General features: G+C 55.9%; 3 protein-coding genes and 1 long non-coding RNA gene across 6 annotated transcripts; 1 reads left to right on the plus strand and 3 right to left on the minus strand.

Moving 5' to 3' along the window:
• Nucleotides 1–55: 55 nt before the first annotated feature.
• On the plus strand, nucleotides 56–4,244 carry LOC125972660 (interleukin-1 receptor accessory protein). Of its 3 annotated transcripts, XM_068651344.1 has the most exons (12): nucleotides 56–344; nucleotides 599–699; nucleotides 907–1,063; nucleotides 1,147–1,230; nucleotides 1,338–1,536; nucleotides 1,615–1,783; nucleotides 1,930–2,001; nucleotides 2,081–2,213; nucleotides 2,284–2,432; nucleotides 2,540–2,683; nucleotides 2,948–3,136; nucleotides 3,229–4,244. In XM_068651344.1, coding segments are annotated over exons 1-12 (1,803 nt in total). In that variant the 5' UTR covers nucleotides 56–342; the 3' UTR covers nucleotides 3,633–4,244. The 3 variants fall into 3 exon arrangements, with proteins under 3 accessions (XP_068507445.1, XP_068507444.1, XP_049582448.1); XM_068651343.1 differs by having other exon boundaries at nucleotides 1,338–1,783; XM_049726491.2 differs by having other exon boundaries at nucleotides 1,338–1,783; nucleotides 2,948–3,091.
• Nucleotides 1,619–2,949, minus strand: LOC125972671 (uncharacterized). Its single transcript, XR_007482886.2, has 2 exons — nucleotides 2,782–2,949; nucleotides 1,619–2,675 (listed from the first exon to the last, which is right to left on the minus strand). It is a non-coding gene; the product is annotated as an uncharacterized lncRNA (long non-coding RNA).
• LOC125972664 (odorant receptor 131-2-like) lies at nucleotides 4,243–6,393 on the minus strand. Its single transcript, XM_049726502.2, has one exon. The coding sequence runs from the start codon at nucleotides 5,733–5,735 to the stop codon at nucleotides 4,791–4,793; it is 945 nt and encodes a 314-aa protein (XP_049582459.1). The 5' UTR covers nucleotides 5,736–6,393; the 3' UTR covers nucleotides 4,243–4,790.
• A 4,643-nt stretch (nucleotides 6,394–11,036) lies between these two features.
• traf4a (tnf receptor-associated factor 4a) lies at nucleotides 11,037–20,904 on the minus strand. The gene is made up of 7 exons (XM_049726501.2): nucleotides 20,761–20,904; nucleotides 14,806–14,857; nucleotides 14,625–14,729; nucleotides 14,368–14,529; nucleotides 14,124–14,285; nucleotides 13,880–14,035; nucleotides 11,037–13,723 (listed from the first exon to the last, which is right to left on the minus strand). The coding sequence occupies exons 1-7, from the start codon at nucleotides 20,901–20,903 to the stop codon at nucleotides 13,091–13,093; spliced, it is 1,413 nt and encodes a 470-aa protein (XP_049582458.1). The 5' UTR covers nucleotide 20,904; the 3' UTR covers nucleotides 11,037–13,090.
• Nucleotides 20,905–21,819: the final 915 nt, after the last annotated feature.

Below are 21,819 nucleotides of genomic sequence, written 5' to 3' on the forward strand. Positions count from 1 at the left end.
TGACGTCAGTGGAAACCCCATAGCTCGACTGGATGTCGCAATCCGCAACAAGACAGGAACTCTTAAGTTCCGCCAACACCCACGCCACGCCACGCCACGGCACGCCACGGCACGCAACAGTTCGAATCACTGGAAATACTGTACTGACGCCGTCCGTCAACTCTTTAGTGAGTTAGTTCTTAACGTCCAACAACTTTTGGGCTGCGCATGCGTGTCCCGTGTGTCAAGTGCTCGTCGACTGCGACCAGGCGCTCCCTTTTCGGCCCGCCCGCCCGCCAGCCCAAGTCTTGGTACCGTCCGGACTGTAAAGCGCTTGCAGATACACGCGTCTAACTCGTGCTGATGTAAGTCTACTATTTGTTTGGCTCTTATCTTGGTCTTTTTCTCTTCGGACTCGGATGCATTGTCGCTCGCGCTTTGTATGTTCCTGACAACATGACACTCATTTGACTGCATGGAAAATGGAGCATTTGGAGGTGGGCCTTTCATGTCATGTGTGATACAAGACGAAAATAATATAGCATCGAATGAAATATGACACTTAGCATCCATTGACATTATTGATTGAGCGTTTGAAAACGGATCTTGTTGGTGCTAGGGGGAAGAGAATCGCGTCTATCTGGTCATTGGTCAACTTCCTCGCGCCTTTGCTGGTTGCCACGGTGATGGTGAATCTTCACACGTCCACTGTTCCAGCAGGTAGATGATAGCAACTTGCCGTTGCTGCTCTTGCTTCAACTTGAAACAAAGGCAGAAGCGCGCGCCTGGCTGGCTGGCTGGCTGGCAGGCAGGCAGGCTGGCTGGCTGCCTGCCTTGCCTGCCTGCCCGCCTGCCTGCCTGCCCGCCCGCGTTAAGGTTTCGCTGCTGGGCTTGAATATCATTTGTCATGGTATTTCCCAATGTTAGAAGCGAGGTGCCAGGACTTGGGTGAGTTGCGTGTCCTGGAAGGTGAGGCGTCGTGGGTGCGCTGTCCCTTCTGGGGCCTCGACAATCGCTCGTCGTCGCACGCCCTGACGTGGTACCGCCTCCTCCCCGGACACCTTGAACGACCAATCGAGCACAGGTTAACTTCAAGTGGCACGCTGCTAAATGCTGTGTTAGATCGCTCCTCACGTTAAGATGCTTCATTGTGTCGTTACGCGGCAGTGCGCGTCTGAGCACCGAGCGCAACCGCTTGCACTTTCAACCGGCCGTGGCTGAGGATTCGGGCCGCTACGCCTGCCGGCTACGGTCAGAAGCAGCGCCACACGCACACACACGCAAAGATAAACGTACCCAAAAAACACACGCTGGCTTACACGTGCGCGATACGTTGCCGTGACGGCCGCCTCCTCCAGGCACAGGTCGGCGTGCGTGAACGTGACGGTCGTCAGCCGGCCGCGGGAGGCGCCGGAGGATCCGAAATGCCATTGGCCGATCGCCGCCCAGCCCGGTCAGGTCGTCGTCCCTTTGGAGGGCGACAGGCTTCTGGAGTGCCCCGACTGGCAAGAGGCCGCCACCGTGGCCGACGTCGCGCCCACCGTCAACTGGTTCCACGTGAGGACCCGTGGCTCGGCTTCGGCCCGTCTTTGTGTCGCACGCTCGCCTTCACGTGCAGCTCTTTGCGCACGTCAGGCTTGCGAGCAGCCCGAAACATGGACTAGCGACCGCCAGCAGGTTGGCGCCCGTCTTCAGATCCACTACATGGTGGGCTTCTACCAAGGCCTTTACGTGTGCCGGGTGCGATACCAGCGAAGCGGCCGAGCGCTTCATTTCACACGCGGCCTCGACGTCACCGCTGTCTGTGAGGACACGCACTCACTCACTCACTCACTCACTCACTCACTCACTCACTCACTCACTCACTCACTCACTCACTCACTCACTCACTCACTCACTCACTCACTCAAAGTGCGAGCAGCACTGCAACGTCGCTTTTGGTGTGTCCAGCACCCACTTCACTGCCCAAAGAGCCCAGCGTGCTCCAACCGACACCCGAGTATGTCTTCAGCGTCAAACGGGGTGGGTGAGCGAGCGAGCGAGGGAGCGCCTCTCGAGGATATTTTGGTGACGTGGCGTTTTGCGTGGCGCTCGCCGCCAGGTCGGGACGTACGTCTGCTATGCACGGGACACTTTCCCTACTTGGACCAGGACTCGGATAGGGAAATCTGGTGGAGCGTGGACGGCAACAGGCTGGAGCAGCTGGCAGAGCGGCGATTCTCCGCAAGCATCAGGTACCAAAGCTGGAATGTTCCCGATACGGTATGGTATCTATCCATCGATCATGTTTGCGTTTGTATCCAGGCTCTTGCGCAACCAATCCGGCGATCGCACCGAGGAGAGCGTCCTGCTGATTCGCAACTTTGGCTCCGAGGACCTCGGCAAGACTTACAACTGCTCCGTGAGGAACCGGAAAGGATTCCAGACGCGCAGAGCGCAGCTTCAGGAGGAAGGTGAGCGCCATTTTCTTGTTTCCGTCTGTTTCTGCGGGCGGCAAGTCAACTTGCGACAGAAGTGGAAGCCACCCAAGGCGGCAAACGGGCTTTTCTTACCGCTTCAGCGTCCCTGCCGTGGCCGGAGCTGGCTTGCGGTCTCGCCGTCACGCTGGTGCTGTCGCTGTTCGTCTCGGCGCTTTACCGCGTCTTCCGGCTGGAGCTGCTGCTGCTCTACAGGTCCCGCTTCGGCACCGACGAGCGCTACACGGGTGAGAGCAAAATCAAGTCAGGCGGCGGCGGCGGCGGCTAAAACCAATTTGTCAAAAAGAGTGCAAGCAAAGACGGACGGGCAGCCCCCTCACTTAACATTTAGCGGAGGTCATTTGGACAAAACAGGAACGCAGCCAAACTGTATTTTAGGAGAGCCATAAGAGTGAATGTCCATCATTTCGGAACAAAATATCTGGAACGGTTGAGGCACTTGTATCCTGTCAAGTGAGTGAGTTCCTGTCCGCGTGTGCGTGTGCGTGCAGACAATAAGGAGTTCGACGTGTACATGTCGTACGCCAGGAAGAGCGAGGAAGAGCAATTTGTTCTGAGAACACTCCGCCGAGTCCTGGAGAACGATCTGGGATACACCGTGTGCATCTTTGACAGAGACAGCCTGCCAGGCGGGAGTGAGTTGACACTTGAACTCCCACACATGATTGAAAACAGCTCGTGTGAGTGTGTGTGCGTGCGTGCGAGTGAGTGACTTGATGCCGGCCAATCTCATTTGGATCCATCCCGTCTTCCTTTCCGACCGGGCGCTCAGCCATCACGGACGAGACGCTGAGCTTCGTGGCTCGCAGTCGCCGCCTGGTGGTGGTGCTGGGCCCCGGCTACGCTCGACAGGGCTCCCAGGCCCTGCTGGAGCTCAAGGCGGGAATGGACGGCCTGGCGGGCGGCCACCTGCGCCTGGTCCTGGTCCAGTACAAGCGCATGCGGCGGCAGGAGTGGGTGCGCGAGCTGAGGCGGGCCCGCGTGGCGCTGGCCACGGTGCGCTGGCGGGGCGAGCCCTCGCGGGAGCTGACGTCGCGCTTCTGGAAGAAGCTGAGGCTGGAGCTGCCCGTCAGGAGGCCGCCCGGCGCCCGTGGGGATGAGGAAGGAGGCGAGGGGGCGGGGCTAATGACCACCCCCAACCGGGACCAGTCTCCTCTCAACCCCGAGGCCTCGTGAGCTTGCCACTTCTGCACAAAGTGCATCCATTGCGCCTTTTCCTCCTTCAGCTGACTTGGGCAGAGGGGAGACCAAGCAAAGTGGTCGTCCAAAGCTCACAACTGCGCGCCGGCCGTTCTGGAAAATACGCCGCGTGAACAAATTGGGTGCTGCCCGATGCGCTTTGCTCTCATTTCATTGTTGCTGGTTGTCACAACCTGACGCAGGCGAATATTTAAATAGCGCTAGAGATTGGCCAGCTGGCTTCAGCCCTCCCGACGGCGGAAGCGGGCCGCCCAGCTGCTGCCGCGTGACCTCAGGCAGGGCGCGCCTCCGAGCACTGCCCTTACCGACCGACCGACCGACCGGTCAACGACCCCTGATGACGTTTTAGCTCACATCAGCATTTAGGGTTCTGCCAGGCAGTCCCCAGAACCAGAAGAAATCACTTTGAATGCTGAAGTCAACGTGCTCATTTCCCCCGTGACACTGTTTGTGTGCCGATGATCCGCTTCCGTGTCTCTGCCGCTGCTCTAAACTGTTGCTCTATGCACTCACTCACTCACTCACTCACTCACTCACTCACTCACTCACTCACGTTATCACCAATAAAAAGACTCCATCCATCAAGAATTGGCCATTACTTTTATTGTGTAGTTGATGAAACGACCCGAGTAATCATTTGCAGTACGCAAGCTACCGTTTGCAAACGGCCGTTTGAACAGAAACACGACACATTTCCACCAGTCCGCTGCGGTGCAGTGGTGGTCGCGTCGTGACCGCGCTGTACAGCGAGCGGGTCCTCGGCTTACGACGGTCAGGTCAAGAAGGCCACGCAACTGTCCGCAGGCTGGAATGAAGCGCATTAGGGTTAAATCTCGACTGTCTGTGCATGGAAAAAGTGATCGTCGCGCAGTTTGCTTCATTCCTCTTGATGTTCCGTCATCTTTCACACTGCCATTTCTTCACAAAATGGATGCACATGCAATTTGAAGTCTCGCCGGCTACTTTGAATACACGTCGTTCCACCACGCCGCACAAAGATGCCAGCCTCAAGTCATAACTGCACAAGTCACATTGTAATGAGTGACAATGCAGAGTTCAAAGTTTTGCTTTTCATTTTCCTTCCTCCAATTGCGGTGAGTTTGACTGCGTGCGTCTCTGGGAAGCGCAACGGCGTCAGGACGCAACGGCGCCCCCCGCGGGAGAGCGCCACACCCGGACGTGACAGCAGAGAACGTAGAAGAGCGCCACTCGGAGGCTCCGATCCCTCAGCCCGTAGATGAGAGAACCCAGACAGCGGGGCAGTTGAAAGAAGCACACAAAGAGAAGGGTCTGGACCAGGAGAAAGTCCGGCCGGCTCAAGGAGCTCGCCAGATGCGCCAGGATGATGCCGTAGAGCACCGACATCAGGCTGAGGACAAGCTGCAGCAGGTGCAGCAGCAGCGTGCGGCCAGCTTTGCGGAGAGAGGCTTTGTCGGTGGCCGCCGACCTGGCCGACAGCGCCACGCCCACGAAGCTGAAAAGGATGCTGGAGCCGGCCCACGCAAACAGGAAGTAGGTGAAAACGTCGTAGTACAGTTTGGACACGGGCGAGAGGAAGAGGACGCTGATGGTGCACAGCTGCGTCAGTTGCTCAAAGGGAAAGGTCTTCACCAAAAGGCCCTGGACCACACCGTTGAGACAAGAGACGGTCCACACGGTCAGCACGGCCCGCGCCGTGTTCCCGGCCGTCGCCACCGAGACGTGGCGCAGCGGCCGGCACACGGCCACGTATCTCTCCAGCGACATCGCCGCCAGCACCAGAGGCGAGATCCTGCCCAGCAGATTGGCCAGCAGGACCAGCGCGCCGCAGGCCGAGTAGGGCAGGCTGACGCCCAAGTTGGAGAGCAGGTAGAGCAGCTGGCTGAGGCTCAGATACAGCGTGTCGGCCAGCAGCAGGTTGAAGAGCAGGACGTAGCGCGAGGTCTCCCGAAAGAGGCTTTTACTTCGCAGGGTGAACAGCGTCCAGCTGTTGAACATGAGGAAGATCACGCAGCAGCAGGTGGTCAAGACGCCGCCCGCCGCTCGCTGAGAGAGGCTGGCCCTGGCCGCCGTCGCGTTGCCCGCTGACACAACTTCCATCAAAGTGGAAGAGACCTTCCGCACCAATAAGCAGAAAGAAGCCACGCTCCAGATGCAGAGTGGCGTCAGAGCAGAGCGCGTGTCCGTCGGGCGCTGCCTCCGCCGCGCTTTATACCTGCCAAGCCCCGCCCCTCGGTCCAAAGGATGCCGGAAGAAGATGGTCGAGAATGCAGCAGTTGAGAGTATTGCTCGCCTCGCCTCGCCCAAGTCGCACCAAAGGACGTGGTCGGGAATGGCGGTGACCGGGCCGCGCCCTGACTTCAAACCTCACGCAACACGTCCAAGAATCCATGAACGGCGTGGACGTTTCACAATACGAAAAGGCAACAAGGGGCCCATTTGATCTCATCTATTGGGACAATCTGGAGCGGTCCGGTCCGGTCCGGTCGGTCGGTCGGTCGGTCAGTCGCCGGCACCCCAGCAATCTCAGGCGGCAATCCCACAAGCCTCCAATTGAGCTCAGTCAACGATTAGCAGCAGCTAATGCTTCAGCGTCGCTATTGCATCATGCACGCTGATAACATGGAAAAGTCAACTTTGGGTTTGTTGTTGTTGTTTGGCCTTTTCTTGACAAAGCGCTGGTTTTCCCCGTGCGACCAAGGGCCTTGCCTTGTTTTCCACAACTCTGAGCCAGTCCCCAAAAGGCTCATTGAGGCCTTTTAATAATTCAAAATGTTGACGCCGTTAACGAGTCCTGCGGGTGTTGCGTGCGGGCGGGTGTTGCGGGCGGGCGGGCGGACGCTCGTCCGCGGGGACACCGCTTCACTTTGGCAAAGTTGGGTAGACGTAGGTGACATCACACTTGATTTTAGTGAAGCGGCCTCAAGCATCATTCAGATATTCCTATCATATTTGATCCAAATAACAACAACAACAATCACTCACTCACTCACTCAAGTGTGAAAAAGGAAGCGGTTGGAATTGTAACAAGTGTGGACTGCTCCGGTTCAAAGTACCAAGAAAGCAAGATGATTGGGACTCTCCGCATTTTGACGCATTTCTATGTTATGGAATAAAAATGCAGCTTATTCACCATCGCGAGAAGGCGGTACCGCCGCCGATGGCGTCGCCAAGTGTTCTCAACATTTTGGCGTCCTGTCCTGTTTCCACCTGTAAAAAACAACAACAACAACAACAACAACAACATCGTGTAAAGGTAAGCTCTGTCAGGTTTGGCTTTGATACACCCTTGTGAAACCACTAAATTGCTCCGATGGCCTACGTTCATATTTGTTGACAATTTATGGACACAAATGACATTGATGATTACTGGCAATTGACACGTGGCCATATTATTTGAGCGACATCTAGCTTAAGCATGTTTCTACTCCGAGTGTGACCAGTTTACAATGAGCAATCTCATCTCAGTCTTTTAGGATCCGCAATTTGGTAGAAAGCTAAAGGTTCAAAGAAAAACAAGATCCAGCATTCACTTTTGAGTCCAAACAATCCTGATCAGTTTTGGGTTCCACTTTCCGCTCATGTTGCTTCAACCGCTAAGCCACTAGAGGGCAGCACAGTACCGCACATGAAAAGCCGCTCACCAAAGCGGCCTGCTTTTCAGCCTTGTTTTCTCACAGTCCAACTCTTTCTTTTGCCTTACGTGTGCTGCCATAATACTTTCTTCATTGCAAATGATGATGACCATTCCTTTGGAACTAAAACGTTTCTCAACATCCCACATTTGTGAGGGGAAAAGACCGTTTTCATAAAACAGGAAAATACGGCCTTTTTGGTTCAACAAAAGTTGACAAATTGGCTACTTTGTTGAAGAAATGTAAAAAAACAAACAAAACAACCTTCTGGCTACATTTAAAAAAAAAACCAACAAACTGGTAAATGTGGAAAACAGTGTAACAACCTGTGGCCAAGTGAGGCTAATGTACGTCCGTTGAGGGCTCGGCAATGTGCGAATCCCAGCAAACGTTGTGGAAAGCTTCCTCTGGGCTGCTCTGAGCCAATGACTTCATCTGTCAACAATCTCCAAGTCAATGGTGACTTGGATGCTATCTCCTTGGAAAAATGGCCCAGCGCACCACATCATGACCGAGCCAGCCAGCCAGCCAGCCAGCCAGCCAGCCAGCGTTGTGTTAGGTTGCGTTTTACGAGCGGGCGAGGAGCACGGAGCCCATGTTAACCTTGTTGACTTTGGGTTAAAAGAGCCATTTTCATTACTAGGCATGGGTGAAGGAGGACCAACAGCAGTTATCGGTGCCGACGGCGGCCTTTACCGATACTTAAGGCAAACGTGGATTTGCACATTTTTGTTCTCCTCCCTCCACTTCCCTGCTGGTCATTCTATGCTTCTTTGTCATCTCCAAAAATGCTTGCTGCCAAGCAACTCCACGGAGGAGGAAGGAGTGAAGCCGTGTGAAGCGCTGGGCGCCTCCTTCCGGCAGAGCGCCCCTGCCACAACAACGTCACAACGCATCAGTCGGCACGACGCCACGGCATTTTGCTGGCGTTGGCCGTTCTTTCCGTCCGGCCGGGCGGGACGGGATCTGCCAGAACAACAACGCCGGCTTCAAGAATGGAGAGGAACAGCGCAGAGGGGCCGACTCGAGGCGGGGGCAAAGTTTTGAAACGGGATCAACTGGGCCCGGTGGAGCGAGAATGAGCGCTGGAGCCATCAGGCACGTTTGGGAATAGGGACTGCAAACTTGTTTTTGTAGCAATATTTGCGCCTGGTGGCCGTCCATCCGTCAAACAGACAGACAGACATTTTTCCTGACTACGTATGGAGATCCCAGAGAATGCGGGTGACGCCCAAATGGGATTGGCAGGCCTTTGGCTTTTGATGACTTGTGTTTGGCCCAAAAGAGGAAAAAACACATTTTGATGTCCTCAAAAAATCAAAAGGCACGCACGCAGCAAATGTTGGCTGGTGTCCTTTTTTTGCCTCCTCAACTTGCATCTGTTTGTCATTGCGGAGCGGCCTGGGCCTCCCTCCGGCACGTGAGGCCATCCCCGACCGCAATGATTTTTTTCCATCTTGCATGCAGCCGGGACGTTTTCCCCGCCCAACTTCAGGGGCAGCGCGTGGACACAAAACGGCTCGTTTGTTTGGAGGAGGAACGCGAGCGAGGCGGTGGACGGAGCCGCTCAACTGGAAAGTCTTGCCATTATTGAACTTTTTGGAATGAAATGCGAGTCGGACAAGGTGGTGCTTGGTAGACGTGCGCGGCGCTAAGCTTTACCCGATCGGGACTGGGAAGACGACGGCCGTTTTTTCAACGAGGCAAGGCTCCAGGTTTCTTTGGTGTGGCGTCATGCTTTGTCATGCTTCGGCATTTTGTCACCCTCAAAGCCCGTGCTTCTTTTTCATTTTTTGTCTACGTTGCGTCACTGTGGCTTGAAGACACCAGTCAAGCCAGAGTCCAGCAGCCAGGTGAGGGAGGGAGGGAGGGAGGGAGGGCCACATCTTCATCAGGCTTCATCCTGTCTGCTGCGGAGACCCACCGAGGTGGTCTTCCTGCGAGTGGCAGTCGCTCGGGGGGATGGGGACGACATATGCCCCCCCACCCCCTGCAGAATGGAGTTCAAAGGTGAGCTGCGGTGAGAACCACAAATGAAGTTGCAAGTTGCCGCCGCTGGCTCAAAGGCGGCCGGCCACCCGTGCGCACGTTTCTCTGACTGGGCTGACAGGCGGCTGGTTGGCTGGCTGGTTGGCCGACCGACCGACCGACCGACCGACAAGCAAGATGCGCAATGTGGGCCGGAAAGGAGCTGCGACCTGCACAATGGTTGCAACAGCCACAGCCTTTGCTCTTTTGAATTTTGCCGTGTAGGAAATGACGCTCGCGAGGGGGAGCGCCGCTGATATTTGAGCCGCTGCCTCAGATGTAGCCGGGGGGGGCGGGGGGGTGTTGTGCTGTGCTGTGCGTTTTGCTACACAACAAGCCACGTTTCCACCAAGCACGACAAGATTGATGGCAGGATCTAATGGCTACTTGTCAGAAAGGCAACGCAAAACAATGACAGCCGTGTCGATGAGGCCACATTCAACTCAGTCGCAATTTTGTGGCACGCTTTGGAATTTCCAATATTTTTTGAATCAATCAATCAATCGGACAAAAGCTTGCCACTTTTTCCATCTTGCCTTTGTTTATTATGTATTGTTTTGTGAAAACAACAAGTAAATTGCAATTAAACAGAGTCACACAAGAGTGATTTACGTTGTACTCGCCAAAAGTTTTGATGCTGAGATAAGAGCAGGAACGACATCATACGTGATTTCTATTTTGGCATGCTCATGCTCTGTACTCCGTTTGGTCTTTTTTTTTTTTAGTGGGCGGGGGGGCACAGGGCAGATTATGGGTTGCACAGTGGGCGCCCACACTAAGGCCTTACTTACTGAAGGGGAGGAGAGGGGAGGGGAGTGGGTGCCTCAACGCTTTTGCATGGAATTCAGTCTGGTTCATTCTTAACACAAAACATTTCTTTTGCATTTAACAAGTGTTTGCTTCCAAACATTCATTTTCTTTCATCTACACAAATAGCACTCTAGCCAAACCCGCTAAAGGAATGTCAAGTGCCCTCAGATGGCTTAAATGTACGTGTGTGTGTGTGCGCGCGTAAAAGCACATTGCAACAGCCTGTCTGAGTAATGGGATTACTTTTGATGTTAATCCTACAAGACCTTATGGAAGGAGGTCACTCACACTCACCATTAATCACAAACGTGTGTGTATATAAATGAAATGGTAACATGGTCTGTTTGTCATTTTTATCATGTGACGAGAGCATTTTAGCTCAATGGAAAGCAAACTTTGGTTTGCCGACTCACCCCATGATCCTTTCTTCTCGTCAGCCATCTTTTCATCTGTTTCTGTTGTTGCAGCAGCAGCAGCAGCAGCAGCACGTTGCCAAAAGAAGTTCACATGAACCAGGGCGTCAGGATTTGACAAGAACATGGCGGCGTCAAAAGACTCCTTGACAACATTAGGGCGCAAGCTCGCGCACCTGTCCTGTGAGGTTGTGGATGCGCGACCTAGACATTCTGTATTGGAAAGACATCCACGGAAATTTGAGCTGACCTCTTTGATCAAATCACATGTAACAGTGTTTGGACACGTTCGTAACTCGAAAAAGGGAAGTGAAGGGAAACACGTCGGTCAGCGCGCGTACTTCCGCCGGCCGCCATATTGGAGCGCTACCGACGTCACAGACAAAACGTTGGTCAACTCTTCATGGCTGCATTACACCAGCGTCGTCGCAATACAGCTAGTTTTCGACGGCTCAACTCAAGCCGGGATGCGTTACATATGGCAATTTCAAAAATGAAGAAAAGTGACAGCCAGCTTTAAAACACAGCATATGGTATTTTTATTTTAGTTATGAAATTGACAAGCACTCCTCATTAAAACATTATATGCGCCGTCCGCAACGCATCGACTGGCGGCGGCGCTGCTGCTGCTTTCAAATAAATACTTTTTTTTTCCTTTTTCAAAATGGGGAAAAGAAAACAGACATAACACGTGAGGCTCAAACACGCGAGACGCACGGACAGACAAACTGACGGACTCTCCAAGTCCACCTGACTAAGTATAAAAACAGCCAGAAAGGATTTGTTTTCCCCTTGAAAATACAGAATCGTACAAAAAGTCACTGTCAAATATCAGCTGGCATTATGAGAGAATGTCGGTGTGTGCGCGCATCTACTAAGTCAAAGAACAGAATGTGCTTCTGTATTTGTACATGACGTATTCACGCGTTGCATTAAATGTAATGAATGTACATTTTTACAGTCCTCCGTCCAGGCGGTGGCGCTGTGAAGGAGACGATCTCCTCGCGTGTCCGTCGACACGTCATCTCGTCGAACAGATTCGCAACGTTCACATTTTCCGTTTACAAAAAAACAACCCATGTTGATAATAATAAAAACTACTACTCTTAAAACTCTTCAAAAATAAGGGCAAAATAGTCATGAGAACAGGGTAGAGTACAAAAGGTGGTCCGGCCGGGAGTTAGCACATGAAGCATGCACGTGTGTTACGTTTGCCCTCTCATGCAAGAAAAAGGCCACATGGATTTTCCTTCACTTTGAAATGCCCACTCACTGGTCCCATTGGCCTCTTAAGGATGCACAAATTCACTTTCTCTGCTCCGTCCGTCCGTCCGTCCAAAGCGGCTAAGGTTGCTTTGCCCAAAACAAAACGAGCCTGGTGAATTTTCCTTGTCGGTCACGAGAATGTAAACACATCGAGTTTGGTCGACACGAGATGAGGGAAAACTCAAATCCGACGAGACCATTTCCCAATTTCCTCTTCAGTGCGCTGCACAAATTCAGGCAGCAATCCAAGAAAAGATTTGTACCCAAGCAAAATGACACACTTCCCGTGTGGCCAGTCGTCCGTCGTCACCTTTTGCTGCCGCCAGGATACGTGCCGGGTCGAAAAGGTTCTAGCGGAGCGCTTCAAATCACATTTTGTTGATTCGAGTCTTTTTTTAGACATGCCTAGTAAATTGCACGTTACTCAGTCAAACAGGCTTCACGGGTTGAGTTTTCCTGAAAATTGCAGAGCTGCGTTCTTCCCAGTCACTGGTTTGACAGCGTCTGGTTGCCGCCACGCTCCACCAAACGCATACCATGCCATGACGAAGCCGCTCCATTCCTGCCCATATGGACGCCATCTTCCCAAATCTCCAGGATGGGCTGAACTTTGGAGGAGCTGAGCTGGCCCGATCCAACGGCAGACTTCCAGCGTCTGCTCGGGTTTGGCTTCTCGACGTGCCTCGCAAGTTGCGTTTGGCCAAGCCGATGAGCCTTTGGGGGGGCGGAACGGTCCAAAGACTCACAAACTCGTTCAGGTAGCGGACGATCACGTCGAGACCACAAGCTAACGTGCCGGGGCGACAAAGGCGGACAAATCTGATGGAGTCGCCGGCCGCAAACGGACCGGAGGGGGCGGGGCGCTCGTCTGAAGAGCGACACGAGGCGCTTCTCGCGAGGAAAATGCCACGCGCTGTCCGATGATGGAGAAAGCCGGGGTTCCTCGGAAGGGAGCGCCTGTGTGCGGGCGGGGAAGCTTGTGTGAAGTTTGCATAGAGGGTGAAGGACGGAGCTGCACATTGACGCCGTAAACACGAGGCAGGCGTGAGCCACGACGGTGCCTTCCTTCCCTCCATCCATCCAAAGTTCAATCTTCACCCTGCCTCCATCCCCTCACGTACCGTTGGTGAGAGAGAGAGAGAGAGAGAGAGAGAGAGAGAGAGAGAGAGCGCGAGAGAGAGAGAGAGAGAGAGGGGTGAAAGAAAAAGGGTCAACTTCTAGGCACTCTTTGATTTCCAAGGCAATTTTCACACAGAGTGAGTTGGTCAGGTAGAAGGGTGGAGCGTGGAAAGGTGGTCGGCGCTCAAGCCATGATCTTCTGGGGGATCTCAATGGAAGCCTTGACAAAGACGCAGTTGTCGCGGACGTAGTTCCTCTTCTTGATCTCCTCGTGCGAGATGAACTTGGGGTAGCCGAAGCCCAGGGTGCTCTCGTCCAGCGAGTTGCGAGCGCCGCTGGGCTTCTGGAAGTTCTTCCAGTTGGGGTCCGGATTGAAAGTCTCAGTGATGTGCTGCGGCTTGGAGAGCGAGGGGTCGCTCTGGTCCAGGATGGAGAAGGTGACCTTGTAGGCGAAGGGCCACTCCAGGAGGTTGTCGTACTCGCCGGGCAGCACGCGGATGTAGACGGAGAGGTGCGAGCCCTCGCCGCTGCCGTTGCCGTTGAGGAAGGCCGACACCTGCAGCTTGTAGCCGTAGCGGTGCGTGTAGAAGGGCGGGCTGAAAAACTCGTGGTTGCTGCGCAGCTTGGCCTCCTGCAGCTTGCGCGAGTAGTCGCTCAGCTTCCAGATCAGGACGCCGTCGTGGCTCACCGACAGCTCCTCCATCTCGCGCCGCAGCTCCAGGATCTCCTGCCGCTGGCGCCCCACCAGGTTGCACATCATGGTCAGGTGCGACTTGGTGCTGTCCTCCAGGTGCCGCCCCACCGCCAGCTTGGGGCACTGCCGAAGCGCAGAGCATCAGAGCCCGGGGTCGGAGCCCGGCGTCGGAGCCCGGCGTCGGAGCCCGGCCCCGGAGCCCGGCGCCAGAGCCCGGCCCCGGAGCCCGGCGCCAGAGCCCGGCCCCAGAGCCCGGCCCCAGAGCCCGGCGGCACTTACCCGATGTTTGCAGCCGGCGTCTTTGAAGGGGCAGAGCACCAGGGCGCTGCCGCAGTTGTCTTTCACGTGGTTGGCCAGGTCTTCGCGGGCAATGTTGGGCGTGCCGCACTGGTTGGGGCACTGGACGGGGAAGCGAGGGCAGTGGTACTGGTGGTTCTGCGGGAAAGGAGCCATTGAGTCAGCGGCGCTTTGACGTCGGCCGCTGCGCCGCCGCCGCCTTGCCCGTTTCTCCACCCAAACCGACCTGGATGGTGTCAAAGACAAACTCCTTGCCGCAGTACTTGCACGGCTGCGTGCGCTTGGGACACTCGGCCGTGCCGTGCTGCGACAGCAGGCGGCGCATCATCCGCGCCCCGCATTTGTTCTCGCAGTAGACGCTCTCCTGAGGACACACGCCCTGGTGGTTCTGGAAAGAGCACAAAACAAGGGGCACCTCTGGAGAAGAGCAAAACAGGCAGGCAGGCAGGCAGCGGTCTTGTTTTCTTTACCTCGTAGGCCTCGCCGGTGAACTCGCTGCCGCAGAACTCGCACTTGACCTTGCGTTTGGGGCAGTCGTGCTGCAGGTGGTCGGGGAGGTCGCGGCGAGTCAGCTTGACCGAGCAGCGGTTGGGGCAGGGGATCACGTTGAAGGCGCAGGTGGAGAAGTGGCCCTGGGGGAGGAGGGGCGAGGAAAAGTCACCCGTGACGACCGATGGACAGCGAAGTGCGGCAAAGACCCCAGCAGAGGGGAACCTTTTGCGCTCACCTGCAGCTGCTTCATCTGTCCGGTCCAGCGGCAGCCCTCTTCGCTGTGGATGCAGCGGATGGGCAGCGCCAAAATCTGCTGCTCCAGCTCCGGGTCAGGGTAGATCTGCAAAACAAAAGGCCCTTGAGAAGACCCGACAGGCCCGTGCCACGAGCGGGGCTGCTGCTGAACTTTGGCCTACCTTGGCGTAGTCCAAAGGCAACTGGTCTTCGGGACACTTGAAGACTCCCTCACTGCAGAGCAGACACAAAGAAGGCCCTTCAGAGACAACCTGCACCACTTTGCTTCACCTGCGTCTTAATGGAGCGCTCGCTCTTTGCTTCCTTCCTCTCGTGCGGCGTTGCCGCGTGACTGACTGTGCGGACTTTGGCCCAGAAGGGGAGGGGAGGGGAGGGGAAGGGTGGGGACAGTCAATGCACGAGACCGGCCTCATTCTGCTCCCTGCGGCCAGCAATGAACAAGCCACAAAGGCCTGAGAAAGGGACTCCATTTACGCTATTTCACGACGCCCTGAGAGACACACCCGATCGTCGGCCTCCAAAGTTTGCCTTCAGCTTTTGTCGGATTGCCAGCCAATTTCGACCTTAGTCTGAACAATGACGCTAAGATTAAAATGTCGAAAATGGCCGACTTCCCGGGTCAAGGGGAGGCCGGTGGTGGCAGAGGACGAGTTTGCACGGATAGCCCCGAGCGTCCCGCGAGCGGAAGAGATGCCGAGCGACAGCTTCTGCACTCTGGAGCGCCGTGCGAGAGGCGCCGTGATGCCAGCGCAGGCAGGACGGACCGAGGCAGACTCGGACCACCGCGCCCCCACCCACCCACCCACCTCGCTCGGCCTTTCCGCGTGACGCACACAAACGCAGACAGGCGCAAAAGGCCTCGTCACGGGCTGTCAGCGCCATTCCTCGGGCGCCGGAGGGCGGGCGGGCGGGAGCGTCGCCGCCGCGCTGCTCGTCTCTTTGTGACAGCGCATTCGGGGCGGGGGCGGGGGGGGGGGGGGGGGGGGGGGGGGGGGGGGGTTGGCCCCCAGCCGGCCAGCCAGGGCACTTGCTCTCGACTCCATCACGGCTACACAGGGAGGGAAAGGATAACGCGGAAGGACAGACGGGGCGTTTTAATGAGGCGCTCAATGGATGGCGAGTGAACGAGTGCCTCGCTGCGCTGCGCTCCGTGACCTACAAAAGCAAATGCGCCGTTTAAGCGGCAAATGTCTTGAAATCCCAAACTTTTTTTGCCTGTGGCGATGATTGAGGTCTTTCAAACGAAAAGTCATACAAATGTCGTCAAAACGCCTTTTCCTACTTTTTGTGGTGAGAATTCAGCTACCATTTTTTGCCACAAAGAGTGAGCACGGGGCGCGTAAGCAAACACCAAATGTGGACAAGCGAGGCGTCTCGTTCCCGCGCCACCCCAATGGATCGGGTGGCGTTTTCACCCGCGTAACCTGATCTGCTTCCTTGCCTCGCCTCGCCTTGCCTCGCCTCGCCTCACCTCACCTCGCCTCGCCTCACCTCGCCTCCAGGTGGACGGGCTCAAAACGCACCACTGTAGCGAGCGGATGCACCCAACATGCGGCAACAGGCGGCTTCGACAGCCCGCAACAGCCTCGCCAGTACGAAGGAAGCGGCGGCAAGCGGCGGCAAGCGGCGCCAAGCGGCGGCAGGCGGCGGCAGGAGCCGACCAACACGGCGGCAGGAGCCGACCAACACGGCGGCAAACACGGTGCCAAATACTCAGGCTGCGTCTCGACACGGATGACGTGAGCCTCGCGTGTTGGCTTTCTTGGCCAACTGGAGTTGCCATTTTTTTCCTCCCACCTTTCGATAAATGTGTCTACTTTTCATTTGGTTGCTTGGCCAGCAGAAGCCTCAAAAAAAGGGAAAGAGGCACTACTACGACGGCACGCCTGCGTGGCTGGCCCGTTTCCCGCGCTTCCGCCTCCACCGGCGTGGGCCAATATAGCAACGCTGGGAAACAAAACATCCAAAAGATTGTACTACGAAATGAGCCGCGCTGGCAACCGAAAAGAAGAGGAGGCGTGCTCCCCGACATGTGGACCGCTTCCTCTTCTCTTGGTCTGCATCATCTTTTCTTTTCTTCCCTTTTTCCCAACAGCTCGGCATGTGTGAAATGTGGCTGTTTCATCACAGATGGCGCCACTAATTTTAGCCGGCCGGGGCCTCCCGAGGCAAACTGCAGGGATCGGCGGGTCGGGCCGTCATGGCCAAAGGAGAAAAAGCCCGCTCTTCCGCCAAGCAAGAGGAGACACACAGCAAGCTTTCGTTTGACGCTCTTTCCTAGCTCGTACGTTCCAAACGACTAGTGCAATCATATTTTGGGGGGGGGGGGGCATTTTCTCAGCCTGCTCCACTTGCCGGACGTTGTCGTTAGCCACGCCGTCTCACGTGACGAGGAGACCGACAATTGTTCTTCTAGTGTGCCGGCAACTTCGGGGTCTCCATGGCAACTGCTACGGGAGGGGAGAGAGGATCTTTTTCGGGAGCAGCTGGCAGACGGCCACGCAAAGGCGTCTTATCGGTGGGATCGGAATCCAAATCCAGTCCCGAAAACAAGCGCTGCCTCACGCCGCATCAATAGGCTTCCGGAAGGACGACGCAACAAAGTGGCCTTGGCAGATGCCACCGGAACCAGCGGCAAAAGCGCCATTCATTCTGGAGCGCACCTGGCTGAGCCTGGCCCACGGGGCACAGGGGCCCCTTTCACAGGGGACAGGTGCCCGCCGGCCCGCCGCCAGCTTCCGGAGCGCTCCGTTTGGCTCCCGCAAGATCCACTTTCACACACAAGTTGCACTTCCTGAAAAGAGCCAGCGGCTGGCTCCACGCAGGACGCGACGTGACGTGACGTGACGCAAATGCTCATGAAAGCAAAAGCTACGGATGGACTGCAACAAAAAAGGAGCGCACCCTCATTTCTGTGGGAGTGCAAGCACGTGCACGTCTGCTTTCATTAGCGTGATCACTGACCCGATCGGGCGCGACACCAACGCAAGAGGGGGGGGGGGGGGGGGTTGATACCCGTGCGGCCTGATTGACTAGGAGCAGAAGACGAGCCACGCGTCCGCTTGGCAGCGGCGGGCCGAGGCGCTCCGGCGCACCGCTGGAATGTTTTCCAGGTCTGAAAGAGCAGGACAAGTTGAGGCACGTCTGTCCACGCGCCATGCAGGGGCCACCGCCTCCCTCCTCACTTTCTTTTCTCTCCAGCCATCGGGCTCACGTTCACTTCATTTGATCCATTTAAACGCGACGCATTGTCGCTTGGCACTGAGATGGCGCCATAGCACTGCTTTTGTTAGACAAAAGGGAGGAATGCCAAAAGAGAGTAGAATGCGCCCGCAGGAGAGAAATTCGCTCGGCTGCCTCAGTTGGACCAGCGCCTCAGACGCTAATGGACCGCACGGAAGGTGTGTGTGTGTGTGGGGGGGGGGGGGGTACACCCCCCTGTGTGTGTGGGGGGGGGACAAAACAGCCATTAGCCCCCCCCCCAAACACACATTTCTTCGGCGCCTTCAAACGGAGCGATTTGGGCCATTTCCTGGGCTGGCTCGGATTACGTTGCCAAACGTGAGCTCACAGCTTGATCCACTTACTTCCTCAGCTTTTTGTTTTTTTGCTCAGAAATGTGCTCGCATTGGCGCGGCGCGAAACACGGAACAGGCTTGCGAGTCGGGTTCGGTCGTTCAAACACAGCTTAGGATGTTCTGAAACGGAGCTTTCCAGCCTGGCTGAGGGATTCGAGATTCAAGATTGGCTTTGCGACAAAGCCGAAGGCCCCGTCCCACCCGGCGAGCAACGATTGCGAGGCGGCCAACGCGGCGTGCTCGTGGGCTCCATTTGCCGCTCAACGCAAACAAGAGCGTCTGTGTGGGTGAGAGGTCCGCCCCTCCGGAAGCCCACCTGCAGGGGGGACTGCTCAATGGCTCTCAATGTCCGCCATGGCCGCTCAGGCCGCAAAAGCCCGCAGCTGCTGCGAGCGAGTGAGCGAGCGAGCGAGCAAGTGAGCGAACGTGCGTGCTGCCGCTCGCTCGCTCGCTCCCTCCCTCTCGTGCAAAAGTCAAAGCCAACTCGGCCACATGGCTGCAAAAGAAGAGCTGCAGTGTTTTGGGGGGGGGGTGTTTACCAGGCTATGCTAAAGTTAGCGTGACAGGACGAGTCAGCCAGGGTGGCGTCATTAGACGGAAGGCGGAAGGATGACGAATGCGGCAGTCATGCCGCGCGGCAGCATTCTTGCCTGCCGCAAAGAGGGCAAAGAGCGGACCGAGTGGAGCGACCCGGGCACGGCGCCAGCAGGCCGACCTGGCTGCCGAAGGAGGCGAGCAGCCCTCGCCCTGTCCATGAATTGCCCCTGGCTCAGGTTGGTTCGAGCAGCCTGTTGGAGCAACCATGTTTGGATCAACCCTTTTTCGACTTCAGAGCCCGGGTTGGTGTTGGTCAATTCTATCATTGCGGCGGTGTCAATGTAGCGGCCGCTGGGCTAGCCTGCTTACCGGGCGTTCAGCGCTAAATCCAATTTCCACCTGGGCCGACCCCTTGACCCGGTCACGGCCGGCAGTCGGCAGGTCGGCTTACTTTGGCCGCGGGAGAGCGCGTCTTAGCCGGGCTTCCGGTTCCACTTTCGAACAAGGCCGCGGGGCGCTTCCTGACAGCTCGTCATCACAAACCGGCCCTTGTCTTTTGGCTCGGGTTCAGCGTCATCGTCGGCCGTGTTCCTCTTTCCGCTCGCTAGTGAGTTTCCTCCCCTCGGGGTGTTTTCAGGCTTCAAGTTACAGTCAACGTGAGAGCGCTTTTTTTCCTCCCTTTTTTCCTTTTTTAAAAGGTGATGAAAACAACAGCGAACCAGTTTGGCTGAACTCAATCCGCCCTAGCGCCTGTAAATGCAGCACGCAAAGAAAACCCGCAACATTCCTACGACGCATCTGATGACTTTTTCAAATGTATTTTTAGGGGTCGCTGTCAGTAGAACAAACAGCGGTGAGCTAAAAACAAGAAGAGCGTGCTCGCTGAACGAGAGGCTTGAATGGAAGGCGAGCGGACGAGAAGATTCCAGGGCAAGGAAAACATGTGTGCGAAAGCCACATATGTGGGATTGAGGGGTGAAAAAAATCCACTCAATATACAACAATATCGCTCGCTGCAAATGATCACTTGACCAAAACCATCATGAGCCAAGTGGCATAACTGCTGGCTACGTTTGCTTTCCTTATTTTCACCATTTCAATTCAAACAAATAAGTCTTTTTTTTTTTCCTTGTGTGAAGATTTGTCAGTATTTGTAGTCAGCAATCTGCAAAGGTCAAACAGGGGCCTCCACAGCTGGCTTCGCATTTGTGTCATGTTCAATTGAATGGTTTTTCGGGACGTTAATGCAGGCGACGACGCATCTACAGCTTGAAGGCTCGTCCGCAATGTCATGGAAAGTCCAAGATGCTTTGTTTATGTCATAAGCGTGTCGTTCATGCACGTAGTTGCCCAAATGAAACCCGAAACACATCCCGGACGTGTCATGGCAGCCAGTCCATCAACGCTGCAATTTGTTTGGTGAATTGGCTCCGTTTTCCATCCGGTTGAGTTGACAGACTTCTTTTGAGGTGTGCTTAGAAGCGTATCATGTGCTCAAATATGAACAAAGACGTCTTTTGGTGAGCTGAGCAGCAGATTAGAAGGTGAAGCTCGGCGATGGCTTGTCCGACCTCCGAGGGAGTGAAAGAGCTCCCCACGGAGGGAGTCTCTGTGTCGAATTCCATCATAACCCGGAGTTCAATTCCCCAAAAAACCAAAGGATGAAATCTGTTGAGCACCCCGATGACGTTTCGCGTGCATGGCGTGGCGCGCCGTGCCGTGCCGTGCCGCGCCGCGAGTGCACACGAGCGATGGAAAAGCGTCCTATCTGTCGCGCTCGTCTCACGCCACTGGTGTCATTGTGCAATGTAAACAAACACAAGACCGAGGAAAGGTGAGCAGGACACGCCTACACGTCCCTCTCTCTATTTAGCTAAGATCAACAGAAACTGCAGTCTCCGGTATCAGTGGGCGGGCGGGCGGGCGCGCGCCCACATACACGCACACGCGCACATAGACCGAAACGCAGATTGAATCGATGGATCGATCGATCGAACGTACCTTAAGAATTCTTGCAGGCAGGTGTCACAGAAGCGGTGGCCGCAGGTCGACACCTGGACGGGCTCCCGCATGGCCTTGCTGCACAGCGGACACTGGAAGCGTCTCTTGGGCTTCTCCAGGAACTTGTAGTCGAAGCCGGGCATGGTGGCTCCTACCGCGGTGGCGGCGGCTTGGACTACGGCTGGACTGGGCTGGGCTGGGCTCGACTCGGGCGTTCTCTCTCGGCCTGGCCGCCGTACGTCCCTGTCCTTGCGGCGCCTGCCTTCCTTGTGTTTCACGCCGACGAAAGGCTCATATCACGTCGTCCGACCGGGCGGGGGATGTCGCTCTCCTCTCTTCGCCCCTCCGGCCGGCATACAAAAAGGGAGGCCGAGCTTCAAACGAGGGGAGGAAGCTTGGCGCTGCTGCGGCGCTGGCTGCGGCAGGCGGACTTGCTGCTGACGGACTGAGGCCAGTGTGCAAGCCCTCCGACTGTTTGGGTGCACCGAGGCAGGCAGGCGGGCGGGCGGGCAGGCAGGCAGGCTAGCAGGCCCGCCTCCTCCTTCCTGGAGCAGGAGGAGTCAAGAAAGTGCTCGCTCGGGCTCGGGCTCGGGCTCGCTCGCTCACACGACTCGATCGCTCTCACTCTGATCTCCTCTTGAATTGCGCTTTTGTCCACGTCGGCGCTTGCCCATGGAACCTCCCGTATTGCCCCAGCATCCGCGAGCCAGCCAATTAGATGCGCGTCGGACGCCGATTTGCACCTAATTAGGCCAGCAGCAAATACAAAAGAGACTCACGCGTCGTCGAGCACAAGCGCTACAGTGCCACCTACAGGTGCACCTGCAAAACAAAGGAGAGACAAATGATGCAAAAGCGATTTTGTTTAGCGCATGAAGCGGTACAAATGTTCATGCTCATTCGAAGGTTAAGTAGGCGCTTGGCGCTTCAACCGTTTTCCTCCCTTGGCAATGCACCCACCACGCGTATGCACACAGAGACGGAGATGAGTTTTCACCTGCTGTATTGCTACAGCATTACATCATCATTACATCATCACCGGGGGGGGGGGGGAACAAT

This window comes from Syngnathus scovelli, chromosome 7 (assembly GCF_024217435.2).
Source record: "Syngnathus scovelli strain Florida chromosome 7, RoL_Ssco_1.2, whole genome shotgun sequence".
NCBI lineage: Eukaryota > Metazoa > Chordata > Actinopteri > Syngnathiformes > Syngnathidae > Syngnathus > Syngnathus scovelli.

What these genes read in the sequence shown, in the direction of transcription:
- LOC125972660 (XM_068651343.1), top strand. An exon ending in CCTCGACGTCACCGCTGTCT is followed by an intron (nt 1,784 to 1,929) that starts GTGAGGACACGC and finishes TGGTGTGTCCAG; the next exon opens with CACCCACTTCACTGCCCAAA. An exon ending in CGATTCTCCGCAAGCATCAG is followed by an intron (nt 2,214 to 2,283) that starts GTACCAAAGCTG and finishes GTTTGTATCCAG; the next exon opens with GCTCTTGCGCAACCAATCCG.
- LOC125972664 (XM_049726502.2), bottom strand. Translation starts at nt 5,735, where the DNA reads ATGGAAGTTGTGTCAGCGGGCAACGCGACGGCGGCCAGGGCCAGCCTC.
- traf4a (XM_049726501.2), bottom strand. Translation starts at nt 20,903, where the DNA reads ATGCCCGGCTTCGACTACAAGTTCCTGGAGAAGCCCAAGAGACGCTTC. An exon ending in GACAGATGAAGCAGCTGCAG is followed by an intron (nt 14,530 to 14,624) that starts GTGAGCGCAAAA and finishes CTCCTCCCCCAG; the next exon opens with GGCCACTTCTCCACCTGCGC. An exon ending in TCACCGGCGAGGCCTACGAG is followed by an intron (nt 14,286 to 14,367) that starts GTAAAGAAAACA and finishes TGCTCTTTCCAG; the next exon opens with AACCACCAGGGCGTGTGTCC.